Consider the following 14957-nt stretch of genomic DNA (forward strand, 5'->3'; position numbering starts at 1 on the left):
TTCATTAAGCTTCAAATTGCAAGTGTTCTGAACATGGGATCATACCCAGTTTTTAGCAACCTTCCCTCAATATATTCAATTATAAGAAAACATTACCTGTCTTACACGATCAATTTTAAGTTTTTTTGCTGCAGAGTAAACGTCTTTTACTAGCTCCGTCTCAGCTTTAAGTCTACAAAAAAAAAAAAAAAAAAAAAAAAAAAAAAAAAAAGATAAATAAAATTACTTGCAGACTTTACATAGGTACACTAGAAGTCTTCATTTTAGCCAGGTTGTTAAAAGCTGCCTATGTATATGGATATTAGAGCTACCCGTTTATAGACTCAAGAATTCAAGATTCTATTTTCAGCTATTTAAAAGCTTTAAGCAGACATTAAACCAAACATTGCGACATTGTTCACACAGTCATCCCTGATGTATTTTGTTATCTATTTTAACACTCAAACCAGACTTGTTTTCAGACATAGCCGTCTGTGTAAGAACACGCACACATGGGATAAGAGCAAATAAGAGTGCATATTCAATGTTACCATGCATAACGTACACAATTTGTTTTTAAAAGTGCAAAAAAACAAACATAGCACTAAACATAGCACTCTTTATTACATTTTCCAGCCACATTTAATAATATTTCATACTCACTGTGATGTATATGCATAATTTAACAAGACTTCCATTGCCTCTGGGTTCAAATCATCAAATTTAACATGGGAAATTCCATGTGACTCATTGTCATTATTGAAAATTTCAAACAAGAAAGGACTGCAGCACGCAAGAACTGCTCTATGTGCTAGCATCTCATGGCCGCAAACCTTAAAAGTAGAAAAACACCTATGATGAAGTCATTGCAAATAAAGTAGTTTACAGATGGCTTCCTTAAGTACAGTTTACAGGGACATTAAAAATAATTTTATTTCATAATTTTTTATCACTGTAAAATCCATTTCTCAGAGTCCATTGGGGGACACTTGTAACAATAGGGTATAGTAGGTGGACAGCAAGGGAACTTTAATCTGAAAGTGTTGAGAAAACAGCTCCTCCCCTTCTATGCCCCCTCCTAGATTCTGTTTGTTTCTTCTGGGCTTTATTATTAAAAAACGAAGAGGGCATAACAAGGCAAATCAAGAAACACCAAAATAATAAACAGGCGACAAGCAATCAGAGCAAGATAATAACCACAATGTCCTCCAAGAAATGGATTTTACGATGAGTAAAAAAAAAACCATAAAAAAAACCACCTCTTTTCTCTGTCATGTCATTGGGGGACACTGCGACAAGCCCAAGGCAGAGATTGCTTTGAACTAGCTGCATGTAAAACCATGTACCCAATCCTAGCATCCCGAGATGCAAAGCCCTGTAACTTGTAGAATTTTGCAAAGTTGTGGACAGATGACGATGTAGCAGCCCGGCACAACTGTTCAGCCAAAGCACCGACAGTCCTGGTTAAATGAGCTTTCAAGCCCATCAGCACTGGCCTAGAATGCAAGCCAACCGAAAAGTTGAAGTGATCCAACAAGTAAGAAACTGCTTAGAGGCCTGCCAACAATGCTTGTGTGCATCATACAGAACAAAGAAGTTGTTAGTCTTACGAACCGAACAGTCCACATAGCACCAAAGGGCCCTCACCACATCCAGAAGCTGCAAAGACACATCAGAAGACTCATTCCAACATTTTCTCCTAGGTCTCAATCTCCTGGTTTAAGCGAAAAACACAAGACCACTTTTGTTACAAAAGAGGGCTTAGTTTGCAGAACTGCCCAGTCCGAATAAAACACTAGAAGAGGGGGTAAGTTACAGCACCCCCAACTTGGACACCATACGAGCAGGAGATAGTGAGCAAGAACCCCATATTCAAGGTGACATAACGTAGATCCACAGATCCCAACAGCTCGAAAGGTTCTCTAGTCAGAGCCCAGAGCACTAAATTAAGATCCCATGGCACAACAAGGTGCACAAAGGGGGGTTGAATATGTACAACTCCCTAACATCCGTCATAACTGCCAACTTCCGCTGGAGATAGAGAGCAGAAACCACATCAGTTCCTTGAAGGGTGTGCCCACGGCCTTGCAGAGAATGTTGGAATGCCAAGCCCTACGCTGCCAATCAGGAGCCACTAGAATGGCAGCCACTCCTCTTTAGTTTCTTAAACACCCGCAGGAGCATGTGGATCAAAGGAAATAAGTACACCAGACGAAATCAGCACAGATTTGTCACGGCATCCATGTACCTCACGGCAGGATCCCTGGACTTTGTGCAGAAAAAGAGGGACCACAACAACTGTACTCTCCGATTCAACGGAGATCTCCTGTGGCTGTGATCTCCTGGCCGAGGAGTTTTCTGCACTAGTAGAACTGTTCGTTCCCAAGGGGGACCCGACTGCAAAACCACTGCTCTCCTGTCTCAGAGGAGAGGTCCTTTATAATTTAACATTAATAGAAGGATTAAAAAGGAGTTTAATTTACAATATGCAGCCTCAAAATGTGGTCTAGTACCATGAGATAATCCACAAGAGAACAGTTGTAGGCGGTGCTTTTTGTAACTAGATTCTCTACATTATGAATGATAGCACACAGGATTACTACCTCACTATTTATCACAAGAGAATGGACAACAATTTTGTGATTGTAAATATATCTATGCAAACAAGTTATTTTATCCTTCTGAATACAAAGTTATACATTTTAGACTTCCATTAACATGAATAAAAGAATATACTCACTTGCCTTACATAAACAAATAAAATATTTTTTAGTATGAATTATATAAATTCTAATTTTCCCAGGAACACAGAAAACCGACTAACCCCCCAAAAAAATTAAGGCAGACACGCTCCCTGTACCTCAAACATATCTTTATTAGGACCATCATTATAAAGAACTATAAAATTTAAAGTGGCACCCAGAGAATTTTTATTTCAACAATATCACAACGCAGAGCACGAAGCTACTTTAATGTTTTGCTATCTCCTTATCTTTAAAGAATTTTAATGAACAATAAAGTTTTACCTTTTAGATTTAGGAGATTAACTGTACTTAACAGACTCAAAACTACTGGCTGACAGAGTACTAGTCTAGAAAAACTTTGCTTTCTGTTACTACTTCACAGTGCCACAGCTGTCGGCTCAAACCGCTTGCACAGCATATCTGTGCAGCCGCCGGTAATCTCCTGCATGCTGGGAGTAGTAGATGATTGGAGCACACTGGAGGTGAGGGAAGCCCAAGGGCTACTTACCTAGGCTCAATGACAGAGTGGAAAAAGCCAGTGGGCAATCCCACTCCCTTGGAGGCATTCTTGGGTCCAACAAAGAAATAAAATGAATGCAAAAGTGTAAAAAAAACAACAAAAAAACAAAAACACACGAATAGTTCCATCTAGGAGGGGAGGAGCTGTCCTCTCAACACTTTCAGATTAACGCGCCCTTGCCCCAAGCCCACCTATTACACCCCATTTTCGGTGTCCCCAATGACATGACAGAGAAAAGGGAGCATTCAAACCTACAGTGTTTTGCATTTCCAAAATGATTGTTAAATTTTTTTTTAAACATATGTGCCCTTCGTCTATGCTGGTTAAACGTTACAATAATCTTAATAAACTACCTATTCCTAGCTTTTCACAAAGTATCTCCTATCTTAGAACTTTCCTTTTTTCAAATGGTGTGGTTTGCCAGGCAAAAGAAACAACCCATATACAAACCTCAACACATTTTTTTAATACCATGCTATAAAAACTGTATTCATCACCATAAAGTTAGTCAAGCCAAATTATGAGAAGACATGCAAATCACCTGCCTCATTTTGCTAACTATGCATCCAGATCTGTTGGCTTAAAAATCATCTACCAGTCAGCTACACAGTGCTTATTTGTAAGACTTTTATTGAATTGTGTTGACATTGAATGATTTCGGGCCTCACCCAATGGGATATTCTCTAGTTCGATGAGGAAGGGGGCATTTACTAACCATTCTACTCTAAATTTGTTACATCCACTGGGATGGGTTCCGCTGCGCCCAATAGTACCGTTCAAGCCTGAACTCTTCTCTTCCCCATTCCAGTAAACATCCCAATCAGGGGTGAACTGGAAACTCATCGAGAAGAGGAAAGTGTACTGCTGAAGTGTACTGGCCAAACTAAGCTTAAAAGTTAAGTAAAAAAAAATATTTAAGTAAAACCAAAACTGTTTTTTTGAATTTGGTTGATTAAGCACATATTGGTTGCTCTATGTGGCATGTACAAATAGTACATGTGTAAACAAAATACCTGAAGCTTGACATCACAAAATTGGCCACTTTTCCGCAAGGCGTTTAATTTGGCCACAGATGATTCTATAAACTGTTCATCCTCAAAACTGAGATAACCGTTTGGAACCATTTTTCAGTATGTAGCTGTAAAACAAGAACAAATTATGATTATCTTTCAACGAAAAATAAAAATAAAAAAGTGAATTAATAATACTTGCAAACAATTTCTGAACATGAAGCGACTGAATATGTAGGCATTTCAGAAACCCTTAAATAAAACTTGGCACAAACCAGCTTGGCAAACATGTTGATATAGTTTAAGTAGCATTGCTTTTCCTTACAAGAAATATATTTTTGGCACTTTCAACAAAGTGACAGGGATCTATAATACAAGAAAGTTTAAAATGATATTTTCATTAAACATGAAAAATATTAATCACAACCCCCCCCCCCCCCCCCCCCAAAAAACCCCAAAGCCCATACTCAAAAAGAACACCAAAATCTTTCCAGAATATTGGCACAGACATATGCAATTCCCCACATTGTTCTTTAGAACAACAAGGGTCGCGCACTATTTCCGTAGTAATAGTGCGTGCCCCTGTAGTGTTCAAAAGAACATCGCGGGGAATTGCATGTATCTCAGTGTCAATATTCTGAAAAGATCTTGCTTGGACTTTGTGAAAAGTGTTGCGGCTTAATTTCCTTTCAATAGAGTATGGTTTACAGCATCTGGAAAGTTGTGAGGGAATTTTCACTTTCCTGGTGTGGTTAGATATTCTAATAGGAAATGACTAACTTATATTGTGTGTGTGTATATATATATATATATATATATATATATATATATATATATATATATATATATATATATATATATATATATATATATATATATATATATTAAATACAAAAAGCCACAAACTAATCAATTACCTATAAAAATCAGGCTATACACAGAATGTACTTACCGATTATTTAATGACGAAAGATTACTTGTAGATCAAATGCGATTGGGACACATTAAAACACAATGGATTTGTTTATTTCAAGTTATCCAATCCAGAGGAACTCAAATATCTTAATGTACCACGGACTTATTTAAGTCTACAAATAAGAGAAACCAATAATAAGAACACGTTTAGCTTAGGCAAGTCGAAGATTGTTGCACCACAAATACTCAATAGATAACAATACGCAAGACTTGTATTTTATGTTTAGTGGTCATTTAAGACATTAGGAAAGCACCTCAACTCAAAATAAAAGTAAAATAAAAAAATATTCTGTAATTCTCTCTAAACAATTGCTTGTGTCTGATTTTAGAAAAACAAACAGAATTGTGATTAACAACTTCCCATCAGTAAAGACATGTACCGTTTGCTAGCACTATCAGATGAATATACAGTGGATCATATAGAAGCATATGAAGCATCTACATTTGAAACGTACATATATACTAGGGTCTCCACAAATTAAGAATAGATTAATAAAAAAAAGTGTAGCATTTGCAACAATATCATTCCTTCAAAATTTAAACCACCACTTATTTGGAATCTCTATGCAGTGGAGAGCCAGATGATATCTAGGTAGATTAAAGTTCTAGGACAAAAAAAAAAAAACCAAAAAAACACAAGATCCTTAAAATGCGAATATTTCCCTAATTTTGCTTTAAGTTTCCCGGTTTTCAACAGATTTGAAATAAAGATTCTCATTCCAACATACAATCCACAGAAAGAAAGAGTGAGAAAAATGCAAAATTAAGGCTGATAAACCAAAGAAAACATTTACTATTAAAACAAAACCAAAATTGGCTTGGTCATGAAAAACCTCTACTAAAGTACACAATATCCTAAAAACATTAGGCATTGCAAAACAAATTTAAATGGCCACCTAATGAGCACCAGCACACACCTCAGGCAACAGAGGGCTCAAATCTATTATTATATAACAGCAAATGGGCCTGTTTTAGATATCAACATAGGATGCGTCAATCAGTGCACCACAGATGACAGATAAAGGTTAAATCTAAGTTAATATAAATTTCCAGTGTAAGGCAGAAAATACAGGTTCATGCAACTGTACCTTGCCTAAAGCACAACTCAAGTTAGTGGATTAGAAGTGACAATTGTAACTAGCTAATGCCAGGAACTAAATGTTTTGTTTGCACTGATAATCAGGTCTGAGGCTGTTCAGAGCCGGTACTTAGAGAAGGAATGGGTCCCCAGTGTGACCTTGAGACTGTTTGTATTTGTTATGACCAGATTAATAAAAATTTACAAAATAAACCCTTTAGTCATATTTCAATTTTAGCACCTGATGCCTTTTCAGCCAGACATTCTAAAACTGGAACAATAAAAGCAAATGGAAAATTTGTTTCTCAGCTTCACAAAAACCCTAGCAACCACCTCCCACATAAACAGTTTTCCATGCACTGTAGCATGTCACTAGAACGTAAATATGAAGCGCTCATGTTATTTAACACTACATTCTTAATCATCTGTTGTAGTCCACTTGAGGGTCTTTTTTAGGCTGAGTCTTGAAAAACAAATTCCCTATGATTACTTATGTTATATCATTAATGTAACCCTGCTGTAAAACAAAAATATTGGAAGTCACCTTGGAGCTCTGATCTGTGTAAAAAACTATGTGCTTTTATATGCCGAGGGATATCCTATGTAGCTTCTAATTCCACAGTATTACAACAAATAAATTGTAATATACTTTGAATTGTACCGTACAAAATTTCACATTGGCTGATCAAATAATTTTAAAGCTGCTTATGTTGCAACACTGTAATGGTGTAGACAGGCATGTCTGTATGTAGAATGCAGGCTGCTAGTCTCCTTTACTTTTGGATACATGTTAGATACACCCTTTTAGAAAATCTAAAACAAACCATGATGGGTAGAGGATTGGAATAGGAAAACAGACCCTATTCAGGCTCTCAATTTAAAGGACATGTCTACTTTTTTAAGTAAGTGCAGTGGAATTATACCACCACTAGGACAGACACATTCAATAGTATTGAGAAAAAAAAAACTGACAGGAGGGTCTGGGAGGCGATAAATAATTATGTAATATATTAAAAATAAGAACAGACCACATAAATGTAACATTTATTTCTAATTTTTTACATTGAAGAAATGCAAAGAGAAAGCAAAGTGTTTTTAGAGACTAAAAACAACCACAAAAACAAAAATAAAACACACATACCTTTTTAGTACCAACACTAGTTTAGAGCAGTAGTTAAAATCAGGATGGAATGGACATAAATTATACTTATCTACAGAGCTGTTAGTGCAGTCTTAAGAAGTGTATTTAGTGCTATGCTACATTTCCAAATCAGTGCAAATTTTAAATGTTCTTTTCCATTCTGTCAGTGTATTTATGTTTACATTGCACAATTTACATTTGGATAGAGGCCATCCTATTTAGTTTTAGAAATATAAAATTACTGTACCTATACTAATAGCAGGATTCTCACAAAGTAACAAATTATATAATACAAATAAATCTGGTAATTGCAATTTTGTTTCACTCTATTTAAATACTTGGTGCTTCAAATCATTGGGTTTTTTTTTACCCAGCAACAACTCCAGATTTATTATAGTTGATCCCATATACATGTCACGGATTTCTCCACACCATCAGTGGGTACAGTGCTCCTTTTATACTAATGTTGGCAGTGGTAGGTTTGCCAGCTCAGCTGCCCCGGTCTCAGCCCATTAGTTTAGCTCCAGAGCCAAGGAAAACTCATCTCGAGAGAAGCTTCAAGTATTTTTCACATACATAGTTTTTTAGCTTTTTTTTTTAGGTTTAGTGCTCATGTATTAATGCAATTAATTGCACAGTAAAACCTACAGAAAACACTTCTTAAAAAGCAAATAAGCCACTGTTTGTCACTGATATATAGCAAAGGCTGTGTATCCAAGAGCTGAATAATATACATGTTATAATGACTTAACTAAATATGTCCTTGGCAGCTGGCAAGACTTGCAGAAAACCAAAATGTGGATTGCTTGTCCAAGCTGTTAGAACTATATAAACAATAGAGCTTTGCTCCATTCGGATTTCAACTGTGCTAGGGAGTCCCAGTTTCATTCCAGAACAGTATTTATTACTTGTATAGTGTCTAAATAATCTGCAGCGCTTTACAAAAATGTGCCATCATTCACATCAGTCGCTGCCCCAGTGGCAGCGACTGAATTACTTACTATTCCTTACCACACATACACTAGGGTTCATATTGTTATAAGCCAATTAATCTACCAGTAGGCCTTTGGAGTGGGAGGAAGCATGAGTTTTAAAAAACCCCCAAAAAAACCAATAAAAACTGGTCAACCAATCTCTAGCATCCTCTTTATAATGCCAAGGGAGTCCGTCTCAGGTCTCCTTCATTTGACAGCATGGATTCAGTATAACTTTACCGTTAAATCAATTTCACTACACCCGAGACCTGAACTCGCTTCACCTGGGGAAATCACCGATTCCTTACTGTGATATCACAATTTCCTGTGATGAATGTAAAAGCTGTGCTTTGGGCTCCCATTGGCGCTGTGTTTAGCGATTAGGTGACCAAAAACTAAATTACAAAACACCCTCCTGCTCTCCTGAAGTTGCTATAACTAGAAAATTATTGCTGCTGTAATATAAAGCATACTGTCATAAATATTCTTACACTTCCCATCATTACTATGGTTTCTATGCTTCAGGCAAATGAAGGAAGAAATGATGCATTGCAGCTAGAAGTGTGACTAGTAATTTACCAGGAACGTGTGAAATTTCCATGGCATCATTCAGTTTTATACAAACATGGGTCTAAAGCAGGCCTGTCTAACCTGCGGACCCCCAGATGTTGTGAAACTACAAGCCCCAGCATGCTTTGCCAGTAGACAACCAGTTGATAGCTGGAAGGGCATGCTGGGACTTGTAGTTTCACAACATCTGGGGGTCCGCAGGTTGGACAGGCCTGGTCTAAAGCATTGGCAGTACTAACATGGGGAACCATATAAGCACAGTGCATTATATTAGCAACGCTACTTAACAAAACCACTCCTAGGCACATGTATGTATGTATGTATGTATGTATGTATGTATGTATGAAGGGTCATGTAAAAACTATACTAAATTTTAAGTTGATGAAGACCTCATGTCACAAAGGCAATACATCTTTGTTAAATGCAATTCGTGTGAAAGATCCATCCTTAAAAAATATATATATTTTTTTATTTCTCATCAATAAATTTTATTAGACATTTTTAAGTCGAAAAATTACTAAGTACAGGTGATGCCACTTTCCTCAATTACTTCCACAAAAATGTGCAGTAAAATATCTAAAGTCCTAGAGAAGTCAAAGTACTGTTAATTGACAAAGAAAGCGCATGGGAGATTCTGAATAAATATCCACACATTATTGCAAAAATAATCTGCATTCAAGGGCAAAACCTGCTACTTAATAAATAATGACGTTGTACACTCTGGAATAAAAAAAAAAAAAAAAAAAAAAGTCTCCTGGATTCATAGGAAGAAATTTTAATGATTTGACTTCAATTAAAAAACAAAAACTTAGAACTTTATTTTGCAAAGGTACATTCAAATACAAAACATCTTCAGGAGTTTGGTGCAGGAATGCAGTTGGGAATTCTGCCTGGCATATCCATCCTGCAAAATGGTGGCAATGCATTTTCTTACTAACTTCATATTCATCCATCTGCTGCATAATGTAAAATGAACGTATCTGTGTTTGGAAATACCCACACCAAATCAAAAAAAGTCCAACGTGTGAAAGAGTAGACCAGCTCATCTAAAATCCAAGCCAACTTTCAGATTATCAAGAAGGTGAAACAGAAGCAGAAACTGCCGATAGAGATAGCTCAGAAAGCTAGACTAATGATGGTTTCTAGATGAAGAAATAATTTTATTCGAAATGTAATTTCTAAATCCTATTTACTTAAGGAACTCTATTTAACAACATTGACAGTGGCTTATTGAGCAATTTGTAGCTCAATATGTAACGTAAGATGAAAAACTGTTTAGCGTAAGTTAGTAAATATGTAAAACACTGTTCAAATAAACTACACTTAATGAACTACAATTTTTATGAGCAACCAAGTTGTATATAATATTACAGGTTCTTAAAGTAGCAATGTGAAACTAGGGCTGTAAAGGACGCTGAGAAAATGAGTATTGAATACATTTAATGTTTTCCTAAAACCTCTTTTTTTTTTTCGGTAAAAATAACCAGGAAAAAAACAAACAAACAACATTCTTTAGGTTATAATAATTTTGGAAATGTTACATCACTACTCCTAACACTTCTTTTTTGCCTTACCTCCAGACAAAGACGGCGACAGACTATAGCTGGGGAAGAAAGCAGCTGTGGTATTATAATTATGCAGCACTGCTCATACCTTCAATCCATTTCTGAGATTGGGAACATAGTAGACAGGGAAATCTCACCCCTCCTGTGTATCTTACAAACTCAGCAGCATGGTGGATGTTACAAGATGCAGAACCACGGCTGATACTAGCTTGTAATATCACCATGGTGCAAGGAGCAGATGCTCTTTAGACAAGGAGAAGTGATGTCACTGAATCACACAATTTTGGTGGCAGCAGGGTACTATTACAAACAGCCCTGCATAGTTTATTTAGAAGGGCTGTAGTAGAAAAAGGTGGCAAAACGACTCTAATATGCAAGTTTGAAACACAGGACAAAAACAACAGAGTAACAAAACTAAGAAACATAGGGTAAAAAACAGCAGAGGGATTCATTTGTACATAGTATGTACCAGTATAATTATGTATACATTTATATGTATGGTAATGTGAGCCAGGGCATGTATTTAAGACTTGTGTAAACAGTCTATTTTCCCTGAATTTTTTGCTCATCTAAAACAGTGCCATAAGACTCACAAAATATGCAGAGATGTGCTGTACAGAAAGACTAATTTATTAACGTTTTTATACAGCTAGAGGGACCATATTGATCTGAATGAAGGCAAATAGCATTATAACAGTGTTCCTAATGGTGAAACCATCAGGAAAGTGGTAAAATTGTGCTTCGAGATCTACAAAATAGAGCAAACAAATAATGTAGTATAAAAGGGAAACTCACTTTCAGTAAGCTTATATCCCAGGCAAACTTGTTTATTTTGTTACCCATAGGACTTTGTTTTCCACAAAAAAATCTTGCCAGTCGGGTGCCATTAAGAATTCTATTATAATAGGACTCTGTTGGGCTCCAAGAGCTGGGTGCAAAAAGTAAAAACAGCCTGGTGAGCACCCGGAAAATAAGTGCTGGGCACTGCTTAGAAGACAATACATAACCTCAGATTTGTGCATTTGTGCTCTAGTATCTACACAACAAATTTATTGCATCTAAGAGCAATGAAAACCATCTGCCTGGACAACATTTCTAGCAATTTACCAGCAATTCCAGTATTGAGCAAGTGCATACTGCTCAACTTCCAGGCTGCATGGTACGGACTTACCAGGACTCAAGGCCCACAAAGATTTCTTACATTCCTTATACACCAACATGCTGTATACGACAGTGAATTAATTAGCAAGAACCCATTATGATGTACTAAGGCACGTAGAGCACTATAGTGTAGTAGAGCTGAAAAGGTGCAGTCTGTCCATAAAACCAGAGGTGCAAAAACCATGTCTGGAGTCCATGTAGGGGTCTTAACTCTATTGAAAACCAACTTTAATTGTCTCACATGAAAAAATAGAAGTTATAATTACGAACCACTGCATTACACAAATAACAGATATTTTCTATATAAAATATCTGGGTAAATATGGCAGCCCAAGCCAAGTGCACCACAGTAGCAGTCTTGGCATAAACAGACACTGATATAAATGGGCCTATTTATCAATCACATTCTTTACTAAACTCCCCCGAAAACAGCAGTTTTCAGGGATAGCCGCATGATAAAGTATCATGTTAATTTATGACTATGGCATTGCAGTAGAGTGCTGTCCCTTTGAATGTCAAAGCAGACCCCATAGGTTTCTATGGAGACTGCTATTTTGCACCATTTAACGAGATTCAAAAATCAAAGTTTTTAGGAAATTGTGCCCAATGGCTAGCCATTGAAGCCTATTGGGAGAGCATTGTGGTAGAGGGATCTGAAGATCCCTCACTGCAACTTAGCTGCTCTCCCTCCACTCAATATCGCAATGGTGGCCACTTTGCCACCATTGCAGGACCATAGAGGACATAGGTGACAGGTCTTCGCAGGAACAAACGATTTTGAAACTCCAGTTCCTAATGCATTTTAATCTTTTGCAATAAGGATTGAAATTAATCATATTTAAAATGCAGTAAACAAATATGCCCCAACATATTTTAAGATTATTAACAACAATGCAGAGGTCACATTTACAGGTCTATACATTACACTGATAAGGATCCATGTTGTTGTAAATGTTTTCTGTTATAATTTGTCTTTTTTCGGGAAGGGGGATGCACATTTAAAACATTCCTTGCCATTAACACAGTTTTTATAGAATCAAACTTTACATTTAAATCTTCTAAAATGTACCAACCAAAATGTGTTTTTATGAAACACTATTATTCACATGGGAGATGACAGAAGTTATTCTCACTATTTGCAGGTTCTAGTTTCCTATTCTATCTGAACAGCTAGTTATATTTCCCAGGAAAACTGAATTCTGGGCATAAACTGCTGTATTTTGCAATATGCAGTTTGGTCAAGAAAGACACGTTACTAACAGAACACAAGATATAACATGAAAGCCTATAAGAAGTAACTGGTGAGAAAGAGGATATCTTTCTGATTAGCTACACATGGCTGCATAGAAACACAACAGCGTCCCCAAAAAAGGATTACTTTGAATGCTAACTGTATGATCAGACAGCCTAGCACATTTTCCTCCCACAAAGGGAACCTAGCAAACAAACTTGGTGCCATTGCATCAGAGAACTAGATAGTGATAGGAATAACAGTTTAGCAACAGACACTAAAATTAAGCTATAACACTGGCCCGCAATCCCAAACACTCGGAACAAAGATCATCAGTACTGGGATAGTAGGGTGGTGTGCAATTGTGACATTACAGCTACAAATGTAAAGTACAGAAACCACTCCAACCCCCACCCCAAGCGAACCTCGTTATAAAGTGAGAGTGCGCCATAAAGCACAAAGCACTGGCACAATGATCAATTCTTACCAAACTGCGTGCTTACCTCAAATGCATTGGCCTTGGCTGTGCGTCAGAAGATACTAGGCGACAGGAATTATAGCGATCAAATTCCACTTCATGATAATCTGGACTAATAAACGAGATAGATATGGCGCCAACAACCTCACTCACCAACTATCACCAGCACGATTGCTGCCCAGCAACGAATGACGTCCCTGGCGCGCCCCATGTCAGGTGTAATGATTGGTAGATGTGGGCGGAGATAAAACTGAAAAAGAGACCGAAATGTTGATTCACTTTAGTGTCTCCACTAATGGTATAGCTTTCTTTGAGCCGTTACGCTCACTTTTCAATCAGATGCTCCGAAAAAATGACTGAAACACAGACGTGTACTGGAGTCTTATTCTGGAGAAATCGTCATACACTAGCTCGCTCTAGTGTACATAAATCTATGTAGGGTTTGGTTATATGGTGTGTCGGTTTTGTGTCGTCTCACATAACTAGCGGTGTGGTTGGTGGCAGGAATGACGCATATGTCTACTCCGATACTGCCAATGAATGAAAGCCAACCTACTCGGATCACTAATTCCATTGGGTAATGAGAACCATGACTGCGATAAAGATGGCTAGTGGAAAATTACAAGTAAAATCGTCAAGTAATCATAGACATTTGAAGTATTACGACATTTGTTTTCTAACTAGAGCACTTATTTAATACAAGTAACGCAAGTATTTGGTGTATGTTTCCAGATGTTTAGTCCTGGAGAAGTTTATTCTTGTGCGACACATTCAGAGCACTACCCTTTCCCATACTTGCCAACATTTTTTTTTTTCTTCCAGGAGATGCCGGCTGGGACGTGGGCGTGCAGGGGGCGGGGCTGCGAAATCGCGTCATTTTGGCCCCGCCCCCGTGACGGAATGACGCAAATCGCGTCATTTTACAGTGGGGGCGGGGCTAAACGCCGCGATTCCGGGTGAATCGCGGCGTTTAAACTAAATTTTTCCCCCTTCCTATCAGGGAGATTGCCACACTCGTCCGGGAGACTCTCGCAAAATGCGGGAGTCTCCCGGACAATGCGGGAGAGTTGGCAAGTATGCCCTTTCCTCTATACACCATCTACAATGAGCACTGCTATGTCATCCCGATATATTTTACACATATGTCGCAGTACCTAAGTGGAAACAGAAAATGCCCATAATGTATTGGCTTTTAGATCATTGTGCTTATGTTACAAATGTTCATAGTATGAGTTTTGTATACTAATCTAATATAGTGAGTCAGGTGATTTTAATTATGATTTTGGGATTATTGTATAACCTTAACCACATTGTTTGTGTAGGTTACTTGTTCTCCAACCTCCTGTCATCTCGGGGACAATTTGGTTACCTTGAGGTGATTGAGCTGCTCGAGATAGCCAAATAACTGATTGTACATGGGTAGCCTCTATTAATGATTAATTTCCCAGCACCTGTAACCAGCTTTGGAATACTTTTTCATTTTAGAATGTTGTTAAGGTGTCTGCTGTACTGGGCCCACATTTACCCTCCC

General features: G+C 37.4%; 1 protein-coding gene across 2 annotated transcripts in view; it reads right to left on the bottom strand.

Annotated features, from left to right (window-relative positions):
* Nucleotides 1-13618, bottom strand: part of IVNS1ABP (influenza virus NS1A binding protein) — a 30975-nt gene extending 17357 nt beyond the window's left edge. Inside the window, exons 1-5 of one of the 2 annotated variants that reach the window (XM_075182661.1) lie at nucleotides 13452-13618; nucleotides 5206-5341; nucleotides 4257-4381; nucleotides 643-812; nucleotides 97-172 (exon numbers count right to left, since the gene is read on the bottom strand). In XM_075182661.1, coding sequence (XP_075038762.1) covers nucleotides 97-172; nucleotides 643-812; nucleotides 4257-4367 — 357 coding nt within the window. In that variant the 5' untranslated portion in view covers nucleotides 4368-4381; nucleotides 5206-5341; nucleotides 13452-13618. Of the gene's footprint in view, nucleotides 1-96; nucleotides 173-642; nucleotides 813-4256; nucleotides 4382-5205; nucleotides 5342-11351; nucleotides 11368-13451 lie in introns of those variants that run through there. The other variant, XM_075182662.1, reaches the window with a different exon arrangement.
* Nucleotides 13619-14957: the final 1339 nt, after the last annotated feature.

Source organism: Mixophyes fleayi, chromosome 8 (genome assembly GCF_038048845.1).
Source record: "Mixophyes fleayi isolate aMixFle1 chromosome 8, aMixFle1.hap1, whole genome shotgun sequence".
NCBI lineage: Eukaryota > Metazoa > Chordata > Amphibia > Anura > Limnodynastidae > Mixophyes > Mixophyes fleayi.